Below are 26126 nucleotides of genomic sequence, written 5' to 3' on the forward strand. Positions count from 1 at the left end.
GGGGCATTAATTTCCTTTATAAGGAAGCAAAGATATATAATATCTTATATTTGAATATGATTAATAACACCATAAATAAGCTTCCAAGAAAAACAGCTACTAACAAATGTTTAAAAAAAGAAGAAGCAATTATGTATTCTAGTTATTGCTCAACATAAAAAGGTTAATCATTAAAGATTGTTGTGGGGAAAAGATTATGCTGAAACTAGCATGTGTCCATATCAACCTAGTTAAAAGTGTTATCTACTAGTCAATAAAGACTACTTAATTAGTAATTAATAGTAATCATAGAAGACCATGCCTTAATAGCAATAGAGAGTGTCATCTCTAATCCATCTAATAAGCATGGATCTTGTTCAAAAAGAAATTGACAAATTAACACAAGTTGCATATTCTTTATATATATATAATATTCAAACCTAATCTTGTAACCATAAGCCAAAAGAAAGTTAGGCATGAGTTTGTAGAAGAACCCATAATCTGATGTTAGAAATTGTAAAGACAAGTCAAAATCAAGGACCCAAAGTAAGAAAATAAAATAAAAATGTCTCTGCTAATTCAAAATGACAAGTCAGCTTGCTTTGCTTATTGGCCTTCACTTTTACAATGTGACAAAAGATGTATCTAGTGCCATAGCATATTTTCAAAAAGTGTTTCTTGTTCTATTATGTACATTTGGTCCCTTTGTCAACCTATAAATTATTGTCCATCTGCTAAAAACTTTTCAATGCAATTCAAATTAGTAGTGTTTAAGGGTCAGTTTGTACATATTTTTATGCCTACTTTTGATGATTTTCTTTAAAAAAAAAAAAAATTACTTTTAGAAGAAACATAATAGAAATTAGAAATAGTAAAACTTTATGTTTGAGTCTCTTAGATTAAATTAATTTAATAATATATTAAATTAACTTTGGTTTACAAAGATCAATATTCAGATTTTAGACATTAATTATGTGCAATCCGTGACCAACCTAATTAGCTCAAATTATGAGATTTGCATGTGAATAGTATCTTGGTTTTAATTTCCATTTCTGTGTTGACTTGAAATGATTTGCATTTTTTTTTTTTTGGCAATATCATTCTTGGAATAGTCATATGGCTACTCTCCATTAATCTAAAATATTTCCCTTAGAGAATAAGGTTTAGTTGGATTATATTGGATTGTTTAAACTATGTGTTATCTTTGTGAAGTAAATTATAAATTGAATAATTGCAGTTGTTTGACTAATTAATAAGATGATATGGACAAGTTAAATGTGACCTAAATAGAAATGCTAATTGCAATAGAAATGAAAATTGGAAGGGAGAATATAAAAAAAGAATGTAGAAGTTATTAGAATTGCCATTGAAAATTTAACTTGCATTAAAAAATTAGAAATGAAATTTGCAAATGAAAATTGATTGAGTTTTAAGGAATTGAAAAATAATAAGGCTAATGCTAAAAGAAAGTATTTTATTTTTTATGAGTTTATAAATTAAATTGATTTTCATATATTGTACATGTTATTAAGTTTAAACTGGATTTATAGGTTTTCTTAATTATAAATAGTAAATAAAATTTGAAATATGAAGTTGAATTACATTTGAAACACAAATATGTAATTTTAAGAAATTATTTGATATCTATCATAAATTAAAAAAATTCAATTATTGATTTAATAATTAAACCGGTTGAATCTTAAAATATTTCATAACGATCTCAATAACACTATTACTGGTTGATTGAGAAATTAATGAGAAGAAAAAGTAATTTTATGGTGGCGCTAAATAGGTTTTTGGATTACAAGGCAGTTATATTTTTCCGTAGAAATTGAGATAAAATAAAAACTATTTTTGAAGATCTATTATATTTCTTGCTATTTTGATGTTGTATTATTTTTTATATCATTTTCAGTCGAGATTTATGAGTTCATTCTCATTATATGTGTGTCTTTTTTTTTTTGTGTGTGTGTAATAGAAAAATTGTAGAGGATGTTTATATAATCAGACTTATTCAAAGACCAAAGAATCTACACCGAATGGAGCAATTTTTTATGACTATTAATGAATTTTCCGTCAACAGGTTGAAGAACGTTAAAAATAAATATTTTAATTTTACGTAAGATTTTAGTTTAGGGAAATGCTTAAAGGATCAAATTGATTCACAATAAATATGAATCAATAGGGATAATATAGTATTTTTTTTTCTTTATTATTTTAAACAATTACTCTTTATTCTTAATTAAAATTTAATTTTCCTTCTTTTTCTCTAATTAAAGCCTATTCTATTTTTATAAGGTAAGTAATATCCATCCATTTATTTAAGCACATTTTTTCCTTTTTAGTTTTTCTTTTTTTGTGATAGAAAATTTAAAGTGTTAACTTGGTCTATTTAAAGTGTTCATATTCATGCTCCACTTCACTATATCCAAATGATCCATGAAAAGTATCATTCATGCCATGATGTTTTTCTATTGAAGAAGATAACAAAACATAATTAAGAATGAGAATTTTAAAAGGTCATTTATTTCTATTGTTTTTTATATGATAAAGAATTTATTTCCTAGTAAATTTTTTGATTTATTTATGATATAGATTTGTATTTTATTAATTAATGGGATATTCATACTGTATTATTGAAATCTTTTCTAGCATGTTTTTAAAAATGGAGATTTCTTTATTTAATATTCATTTATACTTGCAAGTGAATGGTGGCCATGTATCTTAATGCAAAAATCCTTTTGAAGTCCTTAAATTTTTTAGTTTTATTCTATTAAGCTCTTAAATTTTTATTTTTATTTTATTAAAACTTTATATATATATATATATATATATATTATGATACTTTTATTGTTTTATTGGATAATTATACTTTTATTTTTATTTTAATTAAAGACTATTAAATCCTCAATAAAAGTAAAAGAGCTTAATGAGACACAATAAAAATTAAAAAGCTCATTAAAATAAAAGTAAAAAAATTAAAGACTTAGAAAATGCATTTTACCTATCTTACTTGGTTATTTTAGAGCATCCTATACTTCTTTTATTTTATAGAGTATTGTTTCTATAATAAGTAAAAAAATTACAAAAAGTATAAAAAAGATTCTATTTAAGTCCAATGAATTACTTTTATCTTGAAAAGTATTAATTATTTCATCTTTTTTTTCTTTCTCTTTTAACTTCTACTAACAGAAAAAAAAAAAAAAAGCATTCAAATTATTAATTAATAAAGTATATAAAAATTTATAATTAATTTAGTAAATTCAAAATAGATAGTGACTCTTCTTCGGACGTAAATAGTCAAATAATTATTTATTTTATATTTAAGATGTAAGAAATCAATTAAAATTCTTATTGTATTAAATATTTTTTAAAAATAAAAAATTTAACATATATAAAAGATTGCATTGAATGGTCTCTCACATAATTAAATCTGAGTCTTATTTAGTCCACTTCAATTTTTATCTTAATAATGCATTTATATACAGTATTATTAAATTAAAATATATATATTTTATACTAAATTCATTTTCATATATAAAATATTTTTAAAATATCTTTTAATACATGGGCATCGAGCGTAATTAATATTTTTTTTTACGGGAAATTAAATGCCAAAATTTGTTAATGAGGATTTTGATTCATTTCTTTTTTGAACTACCATATCACTTAAAATGAAGACAGTATCTCAAATTGATTAAGATTTTAAATGCAAATTCTTTAGATAAAAATTAAAAGGAAACTGAGTAGCATCTAAAATGGATGACTAGGTAGTGATTAAGCAAGTATATCATGAAATAATTGGTGTATGTTTTAAATAGTATACTAATTGGAGTTTGCTACCAATAATTTCCAAGGGGCAATCCCTTCAGATGTAATGTTCTACCTCTCCCAAATATTTTGGGAATTGACAGAAAAATAATGACAAACAGTTGGTGGACTGCATTTTTCCAAATTATTATGCCAAGTTTGACCTAACCCTTAACCACAACTTCTTATTGGTTCAGACACATATATATTTATCATAAATTAGTGGAATATAATTGCTTTAATAATGATTTGAAGTGTGCATTATAGTGACTATCGAAAGAATGGCCATTTTCATGCATGCATGGGTTCAAATGGCCGACATGCTGTTTTTCTTTTCTTTATATTTGTGGGTGTCAAATACATATTTAAGTAGCAATATATGTATTTTTGTTGTATCCTTTCAAGTTATTTTCCCATTTGTTTACCGAATAAATAGAGATTCATCCTATACTAGGGGTTTCATTTTTAAATAAAAAAAATTAATTATTTATTATTCTTATATATTTAATATAATATTTTTTATAATTTATTTTTATGTTGAAATAGATATAGTAAATTTTGCAATGTCTGTGAAAGAGTATTTTAGTCTAATTTAGTTAATTTTTTTCTATAATTTTAAATAAATTATTAACAAAAGACGGTTTAATAGGAAGAGAAAAGTAATTAAAAAATGACCGATTAGTATATTACAAAATTAGCATTCACAAAGAAAACAAGGAAAACGAACTTTCTATTTTCAATCTTTTTAAGAAAAAAATTATACACAAAAAGAACACATGAAATATCTTTAAAAACTTTATCAATAGAGTTTTAGGCATTGAATTTCAATTAATTAATAGAAAATGCTTCTATTAGCTAACTAAAGTGTAGAAAAGGATATATTTACCGTAATTAAAAGTTGATATTTTTCAATTAAAATAAAAGAGCAGTCTAAAAAAACTTTTAAGAAAAAAATCGATTTACGTGGTGCATGAAATTAATTGTAAAATCTGAAATTGTATTTTAAAAATTAATTGAATTGTTGTAAATATATTTATGATTTGAATAAGACACTATAAACATTGAAGAATTAATTATATTTTGAGATAAAAAAAGTTACCCTTTTGGCCAAAATAAATGAGGGGAAGATTTGTCAAAAATCTATATACCAACATAATAAATACAAGTCCTTGTCACACGTGGTGCATGAAATCGTCCTAAATTTTATAGCCAAGAAGCCATAAAAGGTTGGTCTTCTTGTGGGTTTATACTCAATTAATGTGCTTCGTCCTGTCAATTTCATGCCTTTGCAATGGATCCGCACAATATATCTTTATTATGTTTTCATCATTTAATTCAATTTTTTGGGAATTGTTTGATTTCAATTTTGGTAGTTGCATTAAAAGAAAACACACATAAAATAAAGAGGTTTTGGATATGCAATGCACTTGTTCCTGGAAAAACAAAAACAAAAAAAAAAAGAATTATGTGCACAAATGGGTTAAAGGGCATTTTTTTTATATTCAGTTATTCATTTTTTACCGATTTAGTAAGAATTTTACTTTTAGAAGTAAAGATTTCGAACTTAAAACTTTAATTTTTTTTAAATAAAATCAGACATTTGTGTGAAATTTATAATGACCCAATGTTCACGAGAAATAATTTTAGAGCAAAGGGAAAAATCACCTGTTACTCTCGGAAAAAAGAAAAAAAAAACCCGAATAATTATAACTAAGAAATTTATATATGTTTCAAGGCTGGCAATATCTTGCAGATATATTGTGCAAAATATTGCAACAATAATATACATATATTAATTGCATCCAACCAAAATAAACAAAGAAAGAACAATTATTACCCTGGAAGGGGAGTAAATGCTCAAGTAAAAGACTAATCCTTATGGGTGAAACAGAAAATTTTCAAATAGAAACTCCAAGCTATGTCAGAGTGTCAAGTAATGACCACAACAAAAAAAGAAAAGTACCATTGATACTGTGGCTTGTGTAAAACCCAAAAGTTATACTGATACAAGCAACCATTTAGCTTCTGTAAATAGTTAAAATTGCCAAACTTCAAGAAGGAAGATGTGTATAGCTAAGGGCTAGCTATAGTTTGAAGTGATGGCCAGGCCAGCAGTGGCCAATGCCAGGCAGTAAACAGTAAACAGTGATGGTGATGAGAGGGTTGGTCCCCAAATGGGTACTGAATATTGTATTTGTATAGTAGGCATGTATTTAAAATGAGTCAAGTGTGCATTTAAAGACGCAATTGAGACAGTTCCTTGAAGGAGGTGTATGGGTATGAGCTTCATATGCGTGTCGCTAAATCTAACCCTATAATTATCAGTTAGGCAGAGTGATCCCACTTCTCAGACTTCTTTTGAAGAACTAAACCTAACTCAGTTAGTTACCTTTCTAAGAAGTTTGGAAGTTTAGTTTTTTTTCTATTTCAATTTGGTTTGAATCTGCTCGTTTTTTATTTTAATATTTTAAATTTAATTTCATGTAAAATATTATTTTAGATTATGATTTTATATATCCGTTAACTTGAGAGATAATTAAATTATTATAAAAAATAATTAAAATATATGCTAATTATTTAATGTCTCCTTGTACAGCCAGAATGGATGAGCCTCATCTGAAATTCACTAGTGATGCACTTATAGTTTGTCAAAAGGTAAACAAATCTTTGTTTTTTCTTAAAAGAAGTGTTCTTATATAGGGTATTATGTAATGAAAGTTATTTGCTTTTTCTGGTGGAAGTTTATTAACAACTATATACCCCACCTCTTGCTGCACAAAATTCATGGTCTATTCGACATCTTAAGAAAGAAAAGAAAATCTAAAAAAGGTTTTTTTTGCCTGTTTTTATCCATGCCTCTATTTATACATTAAACTAATAAATAATTGATATATATTTATTAATTTTAAATATATACAGTGAGAGAATTTTATCTAAATATACCATAATTAATAGGAGAATGACATATATGTACGAGTGTTTTATATTTTGGTATTAGATGATTGATATATACTTTATCATTTAAAATTAATGAATATATGTTAATTATCTATCGGTTTTGTGTATAGGTAGAGAAATATACCAAGTCTAGACAAAAAATTTCCATGTGTCAGTTATCTAATATTGAAGTATAAATTTTTTTGCTCAGACTTAATATATGGTCTCCACTTATACACTAAATTAATATATGATTGACATATATTAATTAATTTTAAATAATAAAATATATCTCAATTATCAAATACTAAAATATAAAAAAATAATGCACATGCGTCATTCTCATATTAGTTGTGTTGTATACACCGTATATAAGTAAGAATTTTATAAAAATCTAACCATAAAATCTCTTGCTTCTTGAATTATAATTTGGCTTGTTTCTTTTGTCGTTTCAGAACATTCGTTGTCGTAATCTTGGCCAAAATTTTAATTTCTTTGGTAGGTTATTGAAATAACCCCACCTTCAGCTACCCACGATACAAATGATTGTACACATTCATGCATGCAAAATTGCAACAAATAAATCACATCCCTTTCTGAGTTAAGTGGTCCAAATTCATTGATAGAAATAACACATGAACTTCCCTCTGGTTCCACTTGATGTGCTGTCTCTCTTTCCTCTTCCGAAACTGAGGGATTCAGTGTAATAAAGATCTTATGAATTTTGTAGTATTATTCATGTTCTGAAAATATTAACCCTATGTTTAAGATGGTATAGGCCTAAGACTTTTACCAGGTCCGGCTCCTATTTAAAAATTTATAATTTCTTTAAATACGTTGGAATTATCGAGCGATTTCAAAAAAATAATTTTTTTAAATTCATCAAGTAAAATAATTTGATTTTTCAAATTTAGACTCCAACAAATCTAAAATAAAAATTATGTGTTTGAATCTGAAATTTAAGCGAATAGGGCATATACCCAAATCTATAAACATGTCTAAATGAAAAAGGAAAACATTGTAATTGGCCATTTGAGCCTATTTACTTTAATTATATGTAATGGAGAGATGTTCCTTAACCATTCGCCCTTTGGTAGAATCACTTTGCCACTCATCTATTATGCAAGGAATCAATTCTTGAAGCTTAATTAGAAGCCTTTTATTCTTTCTTTTTAATCTTTTGAAATAATTTAAGAAGAACAGACCGTGCATAAGTTTATAGGTCTCAATTATAGCCTAACATGTACGTGAGCTACGACAAACCAATAATGGTATCTAAAGCTTTATCTTAAGGTTGACCTTTCTCCACCATACTATAAATAAAGTACATGCGATTCAATGACATTGTGAGACCAATAATTTATAAGGCTTTCGGTATTTATCTATTTATTTGAATTAAATTAAATTAAGAAATTTAATTTATAACCCATTATCTAAGAGAGCATAAATATAAAATTGCATAAGCTCAAAATCGATTAATTTTCTATTTAATAATATAAATCAACCCGAATTCAAATTTATGGACAATCTTTCTATTAAAATTATCGCTATTAAATTAAATTAAAAATTGATAGATAACAAAAATTATTTTAAAATAGCCAATTATAAGAGATATAAGTAAGTAGTTATGGTCAATATTTCAAAATATGTTCTAGCTGTTTAATTCTTTTCAAAAAATGATATTTTTCATAAATAGGGCAACATTATATTAAGCATTTGCTACTAAATTAGTGATTTATTGACTAAGGGTTGAAATTACAATGATTTTGATAATTTATATAAAAAAAAGGGGTGTGGTTAAAAGAAAAATCTTGTAACATTTAGCTAATAAAAATTTATATTGAAATAATTGGATTCGACTAATTTAGAGTTTCTTTTTATAAAACTATATGAACCTTATCAAATTGTTTTTGATTATTCAATTGGAACATAATTAACTTCAAATAAACTAAAAACATGAATGATATTTTGTTCATGTTTTTATCTTATCTTATATATATAAATATTTAACTGTTTATTTTGTAATATATGGACAATATGTACATATATATCTTTGGAGGAGAAGAGATTTGGATTATAACTTTAGGGGACACGGGCATGGCTAATGAGATGGAATCTCGTGCAGATGCGTACACGGTGGGCCATGATTAAGATCTTCTCAGCCATTAACACGTGTAAAAGTGAAAAAGTTATAAACATCCACCAGAGAATAATAATGGCAGTGCCCAAAATCAGCCAATTTTGACCCTCATTTTGTCACCTTGTTTTCAACAACTTTCATGTGCAAACATTACTTTTCCTACTCCTTTTCCTACCCTTTTCTTTTTATCTGCTTTTGTTGATCTAATGAAGTTTGGATCTAAATATTAAAATAGAGCTTTTAAGTCTATTTTTTAAATTTAAAATATTTAGAAAATCACTTTTAATGATTTTCTTAAGTTGTATATATAATGTGTTTACATACTATTGTATATACTCATTTTTATAAAGGCTCAAAATTCAAAAGTTACACTCATTAGCATAGGTGTAAGAATATTTTTAAATTCAAGTGAAGTTTTAAATTGAATTTTCTTTTACTGAAAAAAAAAATCAAAAGGTTTATTATGAAGATTTTTAATTTAGGAATTTATGGGTCGATTATAACATGAGATCATCAACTATTAAAAAAGATTGCAATAGAAATTATGCAATTTAATAGCAATGTACTCTAATTCTATAAATAAAATTATACAATTTTATAACAATTCAGTTAATACAAATAAATATAATTTTTATTGGTCTATTAAATGAGCTCCACAATAAATTGTTTTAAAGATGAGTAAAAAATAATATTTTGTGATTTTACTAGTTGAGAGTTGTCAATATATTGATATTCTTCGGGCAAAAAGGATATATGGTTAATAATTATAATAGAAAAATATATTTATTATTAAAAATATTTATATGTAAGGATTAAACCATTTTTACTATGATCAACCATCATTATTATATTACATGTGTTTGATGATATGAGTTTAAAACTTAATAATTTTTAGTTTTATTGTTGGACCGTCAGATCATGGTTTAAGAAATCATTAATCTGATAAAATCAGTTTAACAGTAAAATAAAATTTTAAATCTATATCATGAAATGTGAATAATATCATAATGACGACTTATCAAAGTAAAAATAACTAAATTCTTACGAATTATAGTTTTTTAATAATAAGATATTTAATCTTTATAACAATTTCTAATTATATAGCTTTTTTATTTTATAAAAAATCAAAGACTAAAAAATTATTACATAGTAAAATAACACAGGACGTTTTTATATTTATCACATTATTTTATCGATTACTAATGAGAATAATTATAAATTTGCTCTAATGGGAATGATCAAATGAAAGGCTTCCTTGTTCTCTGCATTCCCAATAAAAGAAGATAAACTACAACACTATTGATAATTTATGTTTTCTAAAATTCAAAAAAATAAAAATAAAAAATCGAGGAAATGAAAAAAGTCACGTGCGGAAACTAGTAAGGGGAGAGAGTCGGCATCCGTACCCAAAGATAAGTGGTGTGTTTGGGAATTTTGCAAAGCACAAAATGATGGAGAAAAGGCTGTTTTTGGAGAATTTCAATAAGGTGTGAAGTGGTTGTTTGTTGGGACGGCCGGAACTCTTTTGCCTCTTGTTTCAAGAATGGCAGGCAGGACCATCTCTTTTACCCAAAACCCAATCCCCACCACCGCCATCTCCCTTTTTATTCTTTTAGCCCTATTCTATACTTTGCCGAGCTTAACCCTTACTTCTTACGAGTCTTGATCCTTTTTTTCAACTATTTTATCTCCATTCCATTACTAGCTGTTTTTTTCTTTCAAATAGAGAAATTACTCATTTACCACTTTTATATATTTAATAAAATATTAATTTTTATTTTATTCTTATATTATAATAGAAATAATAAATTCTATAATATCTATAAAAAATATTTTTAATCAAAATTTATTATTATTTTATAATTAAATTTACATGAACTACTAAGAATTGACAGTTAACATAGAAAATATAAAGTAAATATTAATTAAAAAATTTTAAATAAAAAGAATTTCTAAGTATTTATTATTTTTATATATCCAGTAAAATATTATATTTTTCCTTTCTATTTTATCTTTATCTAATATTAGTTTTCTGAAATTCTATAAAATCTAGAGAAAAATATAATAAATTTTAAAAATATCTATAAAATGGTAATTTGGTTATATTAAGTTATTTCTTACTATAATTAAGTATATTAATACTTTTTAACCTAAGTGAAATATTAAAAAATATAAATTAGTATATAATGGAGAAAGTAATAAGTAATAAGTATCTTATTTCCATTCTTAGGCAATATTCTTTTAAGGGGAAAAACAAGGACTTCATTCTTACATGAGATTCTAATTGATATAAAAATGTAGCCATGTTACTCTCACTGTTTCAAACTAATTAACAATTTTTAGTATTTTATTTATATTAAAATTATTTAATATATTTAATTATACTAAATTATTTTACTATAAATATTCTTAAAAGTTGTAAAACTCTTTTATACATTTATAAAATTAATTACAGATAAAATTAACACAATGATAAAATATAATTTTTTTTATAATATATTAAGTATATAAAAATGATAAATATCCAAACCGGATACACGTGAACAAGTAGAGTATACTAGGGCACTTGAGAGAACTATTATTTTAAAAAGAAAAAATTAAAATAATGCAACAATAAATTTCTAGCGAATCGGATTTAAAACACGCTTATTCAATCAATCTAATTCATTCAAAAATTAACTTTAAAGTGTTGCGTTCTCAAAGGGAAAAATACTTCTATTTATAATTTCAATAACAATTTTTGTAACAACTCACGATATTTACCACTATATTTCGAGATGCTCTTCCAATAAATTATCTATTGTTATCACTTTTATTAATATGTGAAACCTAAATGATTTTTTTTAAAAATAAAATATTGAAAACTATATTTTAAAAATCTAGACTTATTAATTTTTAAAAATGTTTATAAAAAAATTATGATTTATTAGAAGGAAATTTTAAACTATTAATTTCAATAACAATTCAAAACAATTGAAAATTATTTATTAGTTTCCTTTCGTGATTAACATTAAAATTGGAGAAATATTTTAATATTTTTCATTTTTAAGTTTAAAAACTCCTTTAGAGAAAAAGCCATTTATTTATACTTTTAATAGCAGATGTAATTTTAAAACTAAAGAAACTAATAATATTAATTTTAACTAATATTTGAAACAATCAATAATAATAATAATAATAATGTACTTATTTATAAATTAAATTATAAATTTTATATTTTTAAAAATATTTTCTGATCAGGAAAAAAACTTATTTAACTTACTGAAATAAAAAATAATAATTATGAAACAATAAAAATAATTAATTTGCCACATTATTATTTTATTTTAAAATTTTAAAATAATTAAAAATATAAAATTTGATATTTAATTTATAATTACACCTAATAACAATAACTCGAAACAGCCATCAAATGATACTGGCTTAAATTATCATTAAACTCTCGTGTAAGGTCCTTCCATTTACGCGTGTGTAAAAGAGTTCACTGCAATTTACAATTGCTGCTAAAAAAGAAAAACTCAATTGCTCGCTCTCGTACGGGCGTACCATTCAAAAGTCGTAAAATAATTTAAAAAAATTACTTATACAGTAATAATGACACTATTTATTTCTCTACTGACTCTTTCAGAGGATAGGCAAGCGTAGCTACCTGCAGCATCGGGAAGGTGGCTCCAGCGGGCCCCACTAGAAAATTAAAAAGAAAAACAATTACTAGTAATCACCATTTTTCTTTTCTTTCTGTGGTGCTGTCCCTACAGACTCGGCATCATGCGCGGACTTATAAAAATGAAAACAAATCCGTAAAGCACCCGATCACTACCTACGAATTCCGTGTGCCTATATATAATATAGTCCTGAACAGCTGACGTCATCACGCCCTCCCCTATCTATTTATCTACTCCCCTCTTGTGGGGCCCCACTTTCTCACCCATGCCAATCTTCTCATGGACTCCAACTATACTGTCATTTTCAATTTAATTTCTTACTGTTTTTATGAAATAAAAAATTATTAAGGAAAATAATGGTATTTTCATTTAGATTAAATTGGAAAGAAGGAAAAAAAAAAGAAAAGAGATAAGATAAAAATAAAACTTGATTCTTTAATTATATTGGTATTAAGAAGACAAATTAAATCGTTAATATGAAAATAATTAAATTGATTTTTTTTGAGAGAGATGTAAAATTAGTATAAAAATAAACATAAAAGATTGGTTAAAAATATTAAAATATATTAAAAGCTTAAAATTTTTCGGTAATTAGGGCATAAAGATTTATCCGTTTATCGGCCAAATCTACTTCTGTGTCATATCAAGACAAAACAAATCAATCAGGCGTCCTGTGATGGTCCCCAAGTTAATGGATTCAATGGATCATGATGATCGATAGAGGAGGTAGTATGAATTGGTGCTTTCGGATTAACGGCCACGATCGGTTTCGAAAAGGTAATTACTGGGACCCACTTAATGCTGTTGCTTTCTCTTTATTTGTTTCCTAAAAATTGAAAAGTTTTCATTGTTAAGCATTTCCACTTTCTTTTGCTTATCTTTTTCTTGGTTTAATTTATTATTTTGTTTACTTTTTGTTTGAAATAGGAGAAAAATTTTTAAAAATAAAAAAATAAGAGGAAATAACTATTATCTTTTATATTTTAGAAGAAAAACAAAATAAAAAGTAGAAAATAAAGAATAGATGCTCTTTTATATTTTTCATTTATCAAAATAGAAAAAAAGGAAAGTAATGAAAAAATATAAAAATTTATATTTTATCTCCTTTCCTTCCTAAGAAAATTTACAAACATGGGATTGGAGAGTTTCATGATTATACCTTATAATAGCACTTTGATCAGTAAGATTTTAAAATAGATTACTGATAATGCAATCTGTTAGTCACAAAAATTACTTATTGTCTCCAAACATGATTATTTATTTTTAAGTATTAATTAAGTGAATTAAATTGTGCACTAAAAATCCCAAAATTGAGGTGGTAAGTGAACATCATTAAGATCAGGTATGGATTAGATTCCCCTAAACAAACAATATTTTGTAGTGGTTGACACTTTTTCTTAACAAGCTTTCCTATATATTCAGCTCTAAAGCTCACACCACGAATTTTATAAAATGTTGATAAATATTCATGTGGTTACAGCTATTTTTCTGGGTTATTATCATTATTAAATTTCATAAAATTATTTTATTTATTTTTTTGGAGTTCTAGCAAATAAATTTCTTTTCCTAATTAAATAAAAATTTATTAATTTTGTAGGAGAATGATTTCTGTAATGAAAATGAAAAGTTATTTTCTGAATTTTTTTATAAAGGTGTAGAAATAAAAATAATTAATTAAATGGGAGTAATTTCTGCTTATAATTGATTAATACATTAAATGCTGACATTCGCCTTTGATTAGTATTGGTGGCATCCGGCAATGCGGGTCACCAGAGGGTTATCAATTTTTTATTTTCACTTTATTATTTTATGTAATTCTAATATTAAGTATGAAAATTGACACAAATCTTCAATATTTTACCAGCTACTTCATTGATAAAATAATAATAATAATAGTATATCTTAGAAATATACTGATAAATAAAATTTATAACAAACAATTTCGAGAAGCAAATGATCTCCTGTACACAAATGGAGCCTCCACAATTGTGAGATTTAAAGCATCTCAATCTTTAAATTTTTGATAAATATTTAAATGTAAAAAGAATAAAATGATTTACTTAAATCTAATAATTTTTTTATATTTTATTTGTATCAGAATATTAGAAATTTTAATACTAATTTTTTCAAACAATAAAAATAATATTAATATAATATCAAATCAATGAAACATACAAATATATATAATAGATTTACTAAAATTCAAATAAAAAGTAAATCTAACTTTACACTAAGTAAAAAGCATCGGTATCGTTTAGTTTTTATAATACAATATTTAATATAATATATAATTTCTACATTTTCTTCGATTGCTCCCTCCTACTATTTTGTATTTTCTTTCCTTTCACAGCAGAACAAAAAAAAATTTTTACATTAGTAAATTAATAAATTTTAAAATATTAAAAAATTAAGACAATTAAAAATATCTAATCTAATATTTATTTTTCTAAAATATAAATAAATATTTAAATACTAATAATTTATGAAATTTTATTTATATTTAATTTAATTGTGATATAATAATAATTGATCTTACAACATAAAAATAAAAATTAATAAATATATAAATAAATAAAAAATATCTATATATCAGTATGGTAATTACGGTTGGTATACTTTAATTTTAAATAGTTAATTAAATTTAAATAAGATATCAAAATAAATTTTTTTATTAATCTATTAATTAATCTATTAATTATATTTAGATAAATCAAAATAGAAATATAATTAATATACTAATTTTGAGGCTGTAATTTATTTATTTATTTGAAAAAAGACATTATTAGATAATGTATTGATTATACACCATTTTTATGACTGGCTTGTAATATTATTAGTCCAACTAATTCAAATAAATATAAAAATTATATTTTATATATAGTTTTTAAAATATATTTTCAGACCTTATATATATATATATATATATGTAAGATTTGAAATATTTTTTCTTTAAAAATGATTCATTTTCAGTATAAATTGCAAAAATCAGTCTTTCATCATTCAAATTATTAACTATTATTTTAAATATTAAATATCTACATTAATTATATCTGACTTACAAATTCATCTATTATTTATATGACTTATAACTATCAATATCTAAATAAAAAATATTAATGTCAGTAATAAATTTTATGTCAGTAAAAAAAAATATTTTTAATTACGAAGAAAATAATAAGACGGATGAAAAAGGGGGAATATTATTATTTTAGAAAGAAATAAGAGGGAGTTCAAAATGCATAACACATCACAGGCCCAGAGCCACCCGCAGTCTGCTGACTCGATCAACTTCTGTTATTTTTTCCATGCAAAAAAATAAACACACTTGAAAGTCACCATCATTAATACACTCTAAAAACCCCTCTCTTACTCGCAATAGACCACCACGTCATCAAGAACCTTACAGCCTGGCAAAGACTCCTCGTTACACTTGTTACCCAATCACTACCTTCCACCTGCCATTTCCTGACATTGACACACTTCCCCCTACCACCAGCTGTCATCCTTTACTCTTCTCTCCATATAAATACTTCCATCCCCTCCTCGCCCATTCCCCACAAACCTTCTTCGACATTCTAAGCCATCTATCCATTCCATTTGCCATCACTCATGGCTTCTATTTACCATTCTGCCACTCTCTGTGTCTTCTTGTTTTGCTGCTGCTGCTTTTCTATTAATCTATCGCACTCGGCTTTAGTTCAAGAACAGCCACTGGTTCTGAAATACCATAACGGAGTTCTTTTAAAAGGAAACGTCACCGTTAATCTCATTTGGTACGGTCGTTTTACACCAACCCAACGCTCAATAATCACCGATCTCATAACCTCGTTGAGCTCCAGTAAATCTCCGTTACCTTCCGCGTCATCCTGGTGGAAAACAACTGAGAAGTACCGTGGAGGTTCATGCAGTCTCAAAGTAGGTCATCAAATCCTTCACGAGCAATACACTTTAGGGAAAACCTTGAAGACTTATCATCTACTCGCTTTAGCTTCAAAAGTTAATTTTGCCATGAACTCGATCAACGTTGTTTTGACGTCAGACGACGTCGTTGTCGACGGTTTTTGCATGAGTAGGTGCGGTACTCACGGGTCTTCTCGCGGGTCGGTGAAAGGTACTTATATTTGGGTCGGTAACTCCGTAACTCAGTGTCCGGGTCAATGTGCTTGGCCTTTCCATCAACCTATTTATGGCCCACAGACTCCGCCGTTAGCTGCACCTAACGGAGACGTTGGAATCGACGGTATGATTATAAATTTATCTACTCTGTTAGCTAACACCGTTACAAATCCGTTCAACAGCGGGTATTTTCAAGGTCCTGCTACTGCCCCACTCGAGGCGGTTTCAGCCTGCACTGGGAAATTCGGGTCGGGTTCTTACCCAGGATATCCAGGTCGGGTTCTGGTGTACAAGGTGACGGGGGCAAGTTATAATGCGCATGGTGTTAATGGAAGGAAGTATTTATTACCGGCTATGTGGGATCCACAAACAAGTGCTTGTAAAACGTTGGTGTGATTATGACACGTGGCGTGGGGAATGTTAAAGATGGAGACGTGGTAAAAATCTGTGTATTGTGATGTAGATATATCTATATAAGAGGGGGCGGGTACTGGGAAATGGGAAGGGATAGCTTTCTTTTTTTTGGATTTTTATTTTTGTACGTTATGCTTTGATGCGGTTGTCGTTTTGCTTGATGTATAAATTTGAAAGAAAAAAAGTGAAGGAAATGGGTTAAATTATATAATAATAAAGAATTTAGTATAAATAAAGTGAGATTGTCTTTTTTTTTTTTTTTTTAAAGAAGAAAATTATAATTATTATTAGGGGTTAAGTGGGGGTGCTGGGGGCTGGGAGACCATAATGTGGCTGCTTTAGTGGGGAATGATAAGGTGTATTTTGATTAGTGAAGATTGGGGACCATTGAGTTTCAGAGTTGAGACTCAGAAGAAGTAATGATGGAATGAAGATAAGATTGAAGCACATTTCTTTTCTTTGGATTTTAATAATATTGGGAAATGTTAAAAAGAAAAGGTTCTTGTTTGATTGTATTTGTAGGTCAGCTTGTGAATCTTGCTGTAGAAGCAAAGATATAACAAATTATGCATATCAGCACATTCTTTATGTGCAATGAAATCTTTTTTTTTTTTTTATGTTTCTTGTTTTTGCTTTTTCAACGCATATTACAAAGTTCAAGGCTCAAAGGGCAAAGTTCCTGAGCGCAAACCAAATCCAGAGAAACAAGCATTCATGAACAAGACAAGACAACTGGGTACAGAAATTTGAAAATGAAACAAAGGAAAAAATGAAAGAATATTGGATAAAACTATAAACAGAAAGGAATCATAAAAGATTAAGCATATGTTAATGGACATGCAGCAAGATATACTATGGTTGTTCTGATCAATGGAACACAACAATCTCACCATCACTTGACACTTTTACACCGACCCAGTAATGCAGTTGTCCTATGAGCTAATAGCAAATAGATGAAATTTACTAATGTTTTGAGTTCGAGTCTTATTCTCTAGATTTACTAAAATTTTGAATTCGGATCTTTATAAAACCACTTCCCATGTATACCTTATCGACCAATCTTTATAACAAAGCCATGATCCGCTCAAGGAATGATTCTAATTTTTTGAAATCTTAAGCTGGATGTGCAGCATTCCTAATGATTTGCAGAAACTACTTCATCTGGATGTATTCAATCCCTGACAGGTAATGATATTTAGAGTATCATCCTGACCCCAAAAAAGAAAGAAAAAAGGATCAAAATGATCATAAGATCGTTACTTGTAGAAACATGACTTCCTACTTTCTGTCAATATATGGTTTGTGAAAGCATACATAAAAGGGAAAACACATGGACAAAAGGACTCGTTCACAAGGATGTTTTTATTTTTCTAATAAGAATTCACAATGAATTAGACAATAAAACGTATGCGTTGGACTGGATATTAAAAAAGAGAGAAAGAAAAAGACAATGAAAAGTTAACAAATGACATAATAAAATGCAGTCATATGTCTGAATTGTAACGTAAATGAAACTCAGCTTTTGTGACTTCAATTTCTTTCTAAACGTAAAAACAAACAAAAGCAAGTTGAAGATGAATAAATTAAGAGATTGGTGCAGTGAGTCATACCCAAAATTGTCTTAGCTAAATGATTACAACTAAAGCCATTAATATGCAATACAGTTGCAACCCAGTCACATAAAGTCATAAAAACCTCATCATCTTCTGTGTAGACTTGATATATTAATTAACCTTTCCATTTCCATTTCTCTTTGTTTTATTGTCCTATACAAGGAAAAATGAACTTTTGGATCACACTCACCACATCTATAATACATTATTTGAAGGAGTATGTATATGTATTTGTAATTTCTTCAATTTCTAAAAGTTTTTCATACTGATAATAATATTGATTATCTTTTATATTGGTTATTGGATTCTAAATATATAACAATAATATATATATATATATATATATATATATATATATATTGTTTGATCATTTGTAATTGGTTTAACATTATTTTTATTAAGAAAAAAGTCCATTCTGTAAGAGAAGAGAATGAAAATATTTCACGATTTCAGAATAATTTTTACTAATTGAACACTAATAACAACCAGACACTAACATCAAGAATCACTCATTATGTACTAATAATAATTTTTAGAATAAAATTATTTATTTTTAACAAAATTGATGGAAGTTTGATTTATAAGTTATATTTTATAAATCTCATTCCAACTCAGGTAAGCCCAAGCTAGTCAAAGCTGGACTGGACTTGATTCCTAAATTGACAAATTCTCATGGATTCAATAGTAAGGAGAAGCTATTCTAGGAAAAAGAAAAAAAATAAAAAGGTAAGTTGTTCAGGAAGAAGAAAGATATGCTCAGGATTTGACCAAAAGATTTAAAATTCTAATCACCAGGAAACCCTTGCCTTTGAACATTTTCTATATATCAGAGCACCAATTTGCCCAGTATTTGCACAAAGCATCATGAACTTAGCCTTAGATTTGCCCAAATTTTGTGCATTGGCGGACAAAAAAATAAAAGGAGGGTTAGGAGTCTCTCTAGCTTCTAATACAAAAAAGCTGCTGTCTACCTGTAGACTGACACGCGGCCAACACAACCACAACTTCAAGTTTCCTTGCACCTGAGGCCAGCAACAGAATCCTCTGTAGAGGGTGAAGGTGCCCAGATAAGGTAAATAATGCTATTGCAACCAAAAAAAGCAGTGAAGGAAACTTCCACATAATCTTTTTTTTTTTCCAAGCAATCAAGGAATACAACCATCCATAGAAATTCAAGCAAGTAAATTGCGTGCAGACAGTTTAAGACTTTTTAAGTTGCAATTTCTATCAAAAACTAGTTATACCACATTTTTCACACATTCTACCAGATGAATAGAAAGCAGCAAAACTCTGGCATTGTGCACTGAGCTACCCAATACATCATGATCCATGAAAATGAAACCAAAACTAAAATATTTTGTTGGATGTGTCTATCTTCAAGCAAAATAGCCTTCAGTTATAGGGGCTGTAACGCATAGGCATTCTGAATCTGGGAACTTTCCTGTAGTAGATAAAAAAATGCTATAAGTTCATCATTAGAAACATAGTCAATATAGTTCCCAAGTCCATTTACATAATAATGAAGTTGACAGAACTTTCAGTAAGCATACCCATATCCATACGGAGAATAGAAATAAGGAGGCAGTTGTGAACCCCTGGGCGCAAATCCCATGTAAGGGTTGGGTCGACGAGGACGAAACTGCTTCATCCCTGGCACATTAGTCCTTTTAGCAGTTACCTGCAAAAGAAGAAAAAAAAGAACTTTTCATTTTTAGCTTGTAAGGTCAAATCAGATAAATGAGATAGAATACAACAGAATGGTACTGGGTGATTGAGGCCAATTAACAGATAGGTGGATTGAAATGATGAACTTCACCTTCAGTTGGCGGCCATGTAATTCTGATTCATTCAGAAGGAGAGCCTCTTGAACAGCCTCTGGTTCAAGGAATTCCACATATGCGTAGCCCTTTGGTTGGCCATACTTGTCCGTACGAATAGTGATCCTATTTACAGTCCCACATGACTGAAAGTGCTGCTGCACTTCTTCAGGGGTACATGAATAGTCCACCTACAGTCAAGGTAAAGACCAACAACAAGGAAAGAGTAATTACAAAACCACTACATAAAAGATATTTTAGCAGGAAAGTAGCCTATTCCTGATTCACTAGTGCGAGTGGCTAGTTTGAACATCAACCAGATAAACTCCATCATTTGCTAAACTTCATGAAAGAGTTTAGCTAATTCTCATCACCTTAACCACACTGTTGTCATGCACCAACAGTTAGTAATTTCAAAACCCAAGGGCAACAAAGCACTTAAATGATAAATAATCCTACAAGTCAGTATAACAAAAGTCTAATTTGGGCTGTGAAGGAGGAAAACATCATAAATTACAAACTAAAATACTTTTTATGTACTGCCAACACATCAATTGGAGATGTAGAAAGATGCAGAGTGCTAACCAAGTTAAAACATGCTATCTTGAGATGCCAGTTAATTTTTCATTGTAATCATTCATCAACTGTAGGTTACCAGTAATTGCTTTGCCTACATTTATTTATTCACTTAGTTCTCAAATCTATTTATCACTCATCTATGTAGGAACGAGACAAATAATTAACAGTTGGAAGAAATCAGAGATCCCTATCTATCCCAAGTGAGGAGAAGAAAGGGAGATCAAAGACCTCTCACCATATGCAGCAAAAAGCCTACACATTCCTTGAGCATTAACCTCCATGACAAGCAGCATTCTGGGCTTGTACTTTTGTACATTGCTAGTCTTCACCCTTCCTGCATAGGTCAGGAATCTTGAACCACATCATTTCTCCTGTCCATTCCAGCCCCAGAACTCACTTAACATTTTCTCGACCAACACTCTTTAAGCCTAACCTATATCTCTTGATTCTCCTCTTCTTTTTGGTTATGATTTTGGAATTTATCACCTCTCCCATTTATTTTCTTTTCTCTTCGTTTCATTCCTCTTTTCTTTTTTCAAATGGTTGATTTCAAAAGCCTTTGAATTTTGTTTCCTCTTAATTTCATTCTCATGTATATATATACACTTTTTTTTTTGCTGACCACATTATCATGACCACTTTTTTTTTTTACTAGCTAAGATAATTAATATCACAAACACTTTGACTCAATCCCAGAACTATTAATCAGAAACTTGAAGAATGGTGCCTGACCTGCGATTGTAGTCAAAGAAGAAGGTCAAAGGAAGAGAAGAGCTGACAACAACCCGCGCATATTAAGAAATCAAGCCTATTAAAAAAGTATAAAAACTCCAACCTATGAAAAAGTAAAAAAGAAAATGCTGAATTGCTAGAACAAAAATCAAATATCTGTAATCAAAACTGAAAAGAAAAAAAAAAAAAAACTGAAATCCAGCACATGAGTTGAAAGCAGTTGAATCTTATATTACCAAATGCATTTTGAAGTTCTGTATTAAATTGAAAGTACAAAATCACTACATTCAGCCCTATCCCAATCAACAATGCTATTAGCAGCTGAAATCAATCTAACTATAAGACAACAAAAGTTCGGTTTATCACGAGAATTCAAGTTGGAAAGGACATCACGGGTATATGCAACAGAAAACCAACACTAAAAGACCCACCACTGACATCTGCAAACATCTCAGGGTCAAGCAAAATACTAAATCAAGAATAAAGACCTTTTCATAACCAGGTCCACAACTCATCCAGGATGAAGCCTAGTGGGTGATCGAACCAGATAATGTATCTTCTTTTTCACCTTTCAAATTTATAATTTAAAAAGAAACTCTTTATTTAAGGAAGAAAAATTCCAAAAATAGAGCACATGTGAGTATCATGAGTTATGCCTTTTTCAACTGTTTAATTTCATAAATCTAATCAATCCCAATCAATTTCTCCAACATTTTCAGGTAATAAACTCATTTGTATTTTGGAACTTTGACACTTTTAATAAAATATTTGACACTTAACAAAAATGTGAACAGGGATTTTTGGAAGATTGTGAGAATTTCGATGTTTTACCTAACATGGAAGACATAATAGGGCAGAAGAGATTCACTTCCTTTGTCTTTCACTTTCTTCTTTGTCCTTCCTAATTTCTTTTCAATATAAACCATATAGAGCCTTATGTCTAATCTTCAGAAATGCAACAAGACTCTTGACCAGATTCTTGAGATTGACTTACTTTCACTTGATAGAAAAATTAAAACTCTGCTTAAACCTCATTGATATCTATGGCTTATGTCAAGCCTCTATAAGAACATAGAGGATCAAAGGAGATATAGAAAGGACCGATTTGTTCCAGAACCTTCACACTTGGTCCAGCTAAAATTACTGTTCTGGTGTGACCAAGAAAAAGATAGTTCCCATTTTGCATTAAAAGATTTAGCAGTAATCTGATATATGAATTAGTTGAGTGCTAGCAATACAAAAGTTGGTTTGAATTAGTCCAAGATTTCAGCCCTACTAGTAATAATTTACTTTTCTTATACTGTTTTGCAATCTACGTCTTGTCAATTATGTAATGATGATTTTGAAATATTGTCTTAGGGTCTCCAATTCTATCATTCTACCCGGCTTTACTCCAGGTTCTAAAGCTATATTGATTAGTTATGCATGCATTGAGATGGTAAATAATCTATAATATACCACACCTTTTCTTCATTGCATGAGCCTTACTTAGGAACAAACCATATCAGAAAACAGAAACAATATCCACCAGGAGAACACATAACAACTAGGTGGTTATCAAGTGGAAATTTGCAGTAGCATAGTTTTCTGGCAGAAAACATACAACAAAGTTAAACAGGAAAAGAGAGCTCACATTGCCAACAAACACTGATCGAGAATCTACTTCCTCTCTATTTGCTTGAGATGCAGCAGCAGTAGGATCTAGATGCAAACAGAAATCAATAAGATTGAAAGAGAGGAAGAAAAGGTGTAAAGCATCAATGGAAATCGTTATGGTTGTTATTCTTATTCACCTCATGTCAACTAATGAAAAAGAAAAATAATATGATAACCTATGGAGTTAATTAAATAAAGATCCTGTCGTACACTTGCACTCTTGTTAATTTGATTTAGAGGAAAAAACTTTGTTGCGGCAATAAAAATTGCTCATAGGCATTGCTACATAAATATAATAACAATTTTAACCAACTCAGGTGCTGGAGAGAAATCACCAATGAAAATTGTCATTTATCTAGAGAGGCTGCTAGATAGCAACTGGAAATACAAAAGTGCAGTGTCCCTGAAATCTTTCTTGCCAAAATTTTTAGCAAAATTGTGTATGTATTGAATTTCTAACTATAAAAAATGACCAAGTATAACAAGAACGTAAGATATCTATTCTTATGTTTCATAGAAACGGAGCAGAAACAACATCTCATGTCACAACCATGCGCGATTAGCTTATAAGGTAAAAAAGAAAAAGTTTACTTCATTAATATCCTCAAACACAATATAAGGAGTCACTCAACCAAACACAACAAATTCTTTAAGCTAACGCAGATCAACTGCAGACTGCAACACAAAAATGCCTCAAATTTCAGCATACACAACATACTGAGCTATATCCAAAGAAGAAAAGGCCAAATACCTCCCAAAAGATGGGTTTGTATAAAATTGAATAAAGATTCTACCTTGTGAAGAACCCATTTCCTTTTCAACTTTAGCCTGCATCTCCCGCAAAGCAGCAGCTTCATCTTCCATTTCTTTCAACCGCTTTTTCATGTCATCAAGCTCCTGAAAATGATTAAAGAGAAGAAAATCGAAACATACCCAAATTAGGGATTTAACAAATAAATCAAAACCCAGAAAGATTTTACGTCTAATTCATTAAATAGTGAACATCAAAGCAAAAAACAAAGATCCAAGAACGAAAGAAAATATCAGAAAAAGAAAAGGATATTATAGATATTACAGGCACTTCTTCCTCGTTGATCTCTGTCCCATCCATCACCATATCTTCTCCTTCCATCTTTCTCCTTTTGTCTCACTCTCTCCCTGTCTGCGATGATATTAGATGAGAATCCAAGATCCTTTCGTTCTTATGACATATAGTAGGTTTTAAATTTTGTTATGTTTTACTCTTTTGCAAACTAAAAAAAAATACTTGATAACTCTTATTTCCAAAAGAATTTGATGTTTCACCCTTTGTTTTGGAACAAAAACAAGGGGCTACAAAGTGTGCGTTTGTAATTACCGGAAAAATCCTAACTTTTAAGCCTTTTCTTTTCTAAATTACTTAATTTTCTCAATTTTTTTTTAAAAACAGCATACTTAGTATATTATTCTTTTAGAAATAAATGTTAAATATTCCATTTTAGTTTATATCAATTCTTATCTACTTAATAGATATATAATATTTTCATAAAATTATTTAATTAAATCAAAAGGCAACATTATATACTATATTGATAGGCAATAGTTGGTACCAATAAAAATGGACTGTACAACATTATCTTTTTTCAAAATCTATTATTTTCACAAAATCGAATTAAGAACTAGATTATTATTACACATGGCCCCATAGTCTTTAACTCGTATAAATCAAAATGGTGCATTGTACTCAACAATAAATGAATTAAAACATAATTCTTTATACAAATCCTAGGGTTTCATAAGTGAAGTAGATGTTTTTATATTTTTCGATACTAAAGCTTAATTGTAGATATAGTCTAATTTATACGTGTATTTGGTGGAATATAGAGAATTCAGGTCCAATATTTTTTTCTTATGATAATTAGAATTAATTTAATTTTATATTGATGCTATATTTTTTTTAACCTTCTAATTTAGATGAAACAGAGCATACTTCCTTAAATATAAGATACTGGTTAAAGAAGTTCCTTAAATATATTCGTTACTTCTCTTGATTTTGGTGATGCGCTGGTTGTTGCTATTGCTGAACTACCAATCAAATACTTTTTACCTTATTATTTACCAGGATTTTACACAGATAGATCACAAGACACTACAAGTAACATATTTAACTGAGATAAAATATATAAAACTACGATGGAGTGCGACTCTTTTAAATAAAATGATGCACGTCATAAAAAAAGAAAGATATTTAAGAAATTTTAATTTATAAGAATTTAGTCATTTTTATTCCGATCAGCTATCATTATTATATTTCTCGTGTTTGATAATATGATTTAGAGTTTAACAACTCAAAACATCATTGTTTAACCATTAAATCGATATTATCATATTAATAACTTTTTAAATCGTGATTTAACGGTCCAATATTAAAATTAGAAGTTGTTAAGCTTCAAACTCACGTTATCAAACACAAACAACATGATAAATTATTCCTAAAATTGTAACAGATATTGATATACAACTCTTAGACTTTTAATCAAATGATTGTAGAAGGAGCTTGAATACATTTAGTTTCTTAACTAAGTAATCCGATTTCATCGAATCTAAGTGAAAATAATAATTTTGTAAAAAGCTATAATTGATTGTGTGATGTTTGGATTAAAAATTAATACTAAAACAGTGATAAATA

At 28.1% G+C, this 26126-nt stretch overlaps 2 protein-coding genes across 3 annotated transcripts; one reads left to right on the forward strand and one right to left on the reverse strand.

Annotated features, from left to right (window-relative positions):
* Nucleotides 1-16073: 16073 nt before the first annotated feature.
* Nucleotides 16074-17297, forward strand: LOC8282992 (protein EXORDIUM-like 2). Its single transcript, XM_002525798.4, has one exon. It carries the CDS (start codon nt 16141-16143, stop codon nt 17041-17043), a length of 903 nt encoding a protein of 300 aa, XP_002525844.2. The 5' UTR covers nt 16074-16140; the 3' UTR covers nt 17044-17297.
* A 2481-nt stretch (nt 17298-19778) lies between these two features.
* On the reverse strand, nt 19779-24818 carry LOC8282991 (polyadenylate-binding protein 2). 2 transcript variants are annotated; one of them, XM_002525797.4, is made up of 6 exons: nt 24534-24818; nt 24253-24355; nt 23436-23503; nt 20491-20682; nt 20225-20352; nt 19779-20115 (listed from the first exon to the last, which is right to left on the reverse strand). In XM_002525797.4, the coding sequence occupies exons 1-6, from the start codon at nt 24588-24590 to the stop codon at nt 20067-20069; spliced, it is 597 nt and encodes a 198-aa protein (XP_002525843.1). In that variant the 5' UTR covers nt 24591-24818; the 3' UTR covers nt 19779-20066. The 2 variants fall into 2 exon arrangements, with proteins under 2 accessions (XP_002525843.1, XP_015578884.1); XM_015723398.3 differs by lacking the exon at nt 24534-24818 and adding an exon at nt 21306-21802 and having other exon boundaries at nt 24253-24325.
* Nucleotides 24819-26126: the final 1308 nt, after the last annotated feature.

The sequence above is a fragment of the Ricinus communis genome, chromosome 6 (assembly GCF_019578655.1).
Source record: "Ricinus communis isolate WT05 ecotype wild-type chromosome 6, ASM1957865v1, whole genome shotgun sequence".
NCBI lineage: Eukaryota > Viridiplantae > Streptophyta > Magnoliopsida > Malpighiales > Euphorbiaceae > Ricinus > Ricinus communis.

What these genes read in the sequence shown, in the direction of transcription:
- LOC8282991 (XM_002525797.4), bottom strand. Translation starts at nt 24,590, where the DNA reads ATGGAAGGAGAAGATATGGTGATGGATGGGACAGAGATCAACGAGGAA. An exon ending in TCAACGAGGAAGAAGTGCCT is followed by an intron (nt 24,356 to 24,533) that starts GTAATATCTATA and finishes AATCATTTTCAG; the next exon opens with GAGCTTGATGACATGAAAAA. An exon ending in TATTCTCCGTATGGATATGG is followed by an intron (nt 20,116 to 20,224) that starts GTATGCTTACTG and finishes TATCTACTACAG; the next exon opens with GAAAGTTCCCAGATTCAGAA.
- LOC8282992 (XM_002525798.4), top strand. Translation starts at nt 16,141, where the DNA reads ATGGCTTCTATTTACCATTCTGCCACTCTCTGTGTCTTCTTGTTTTGC.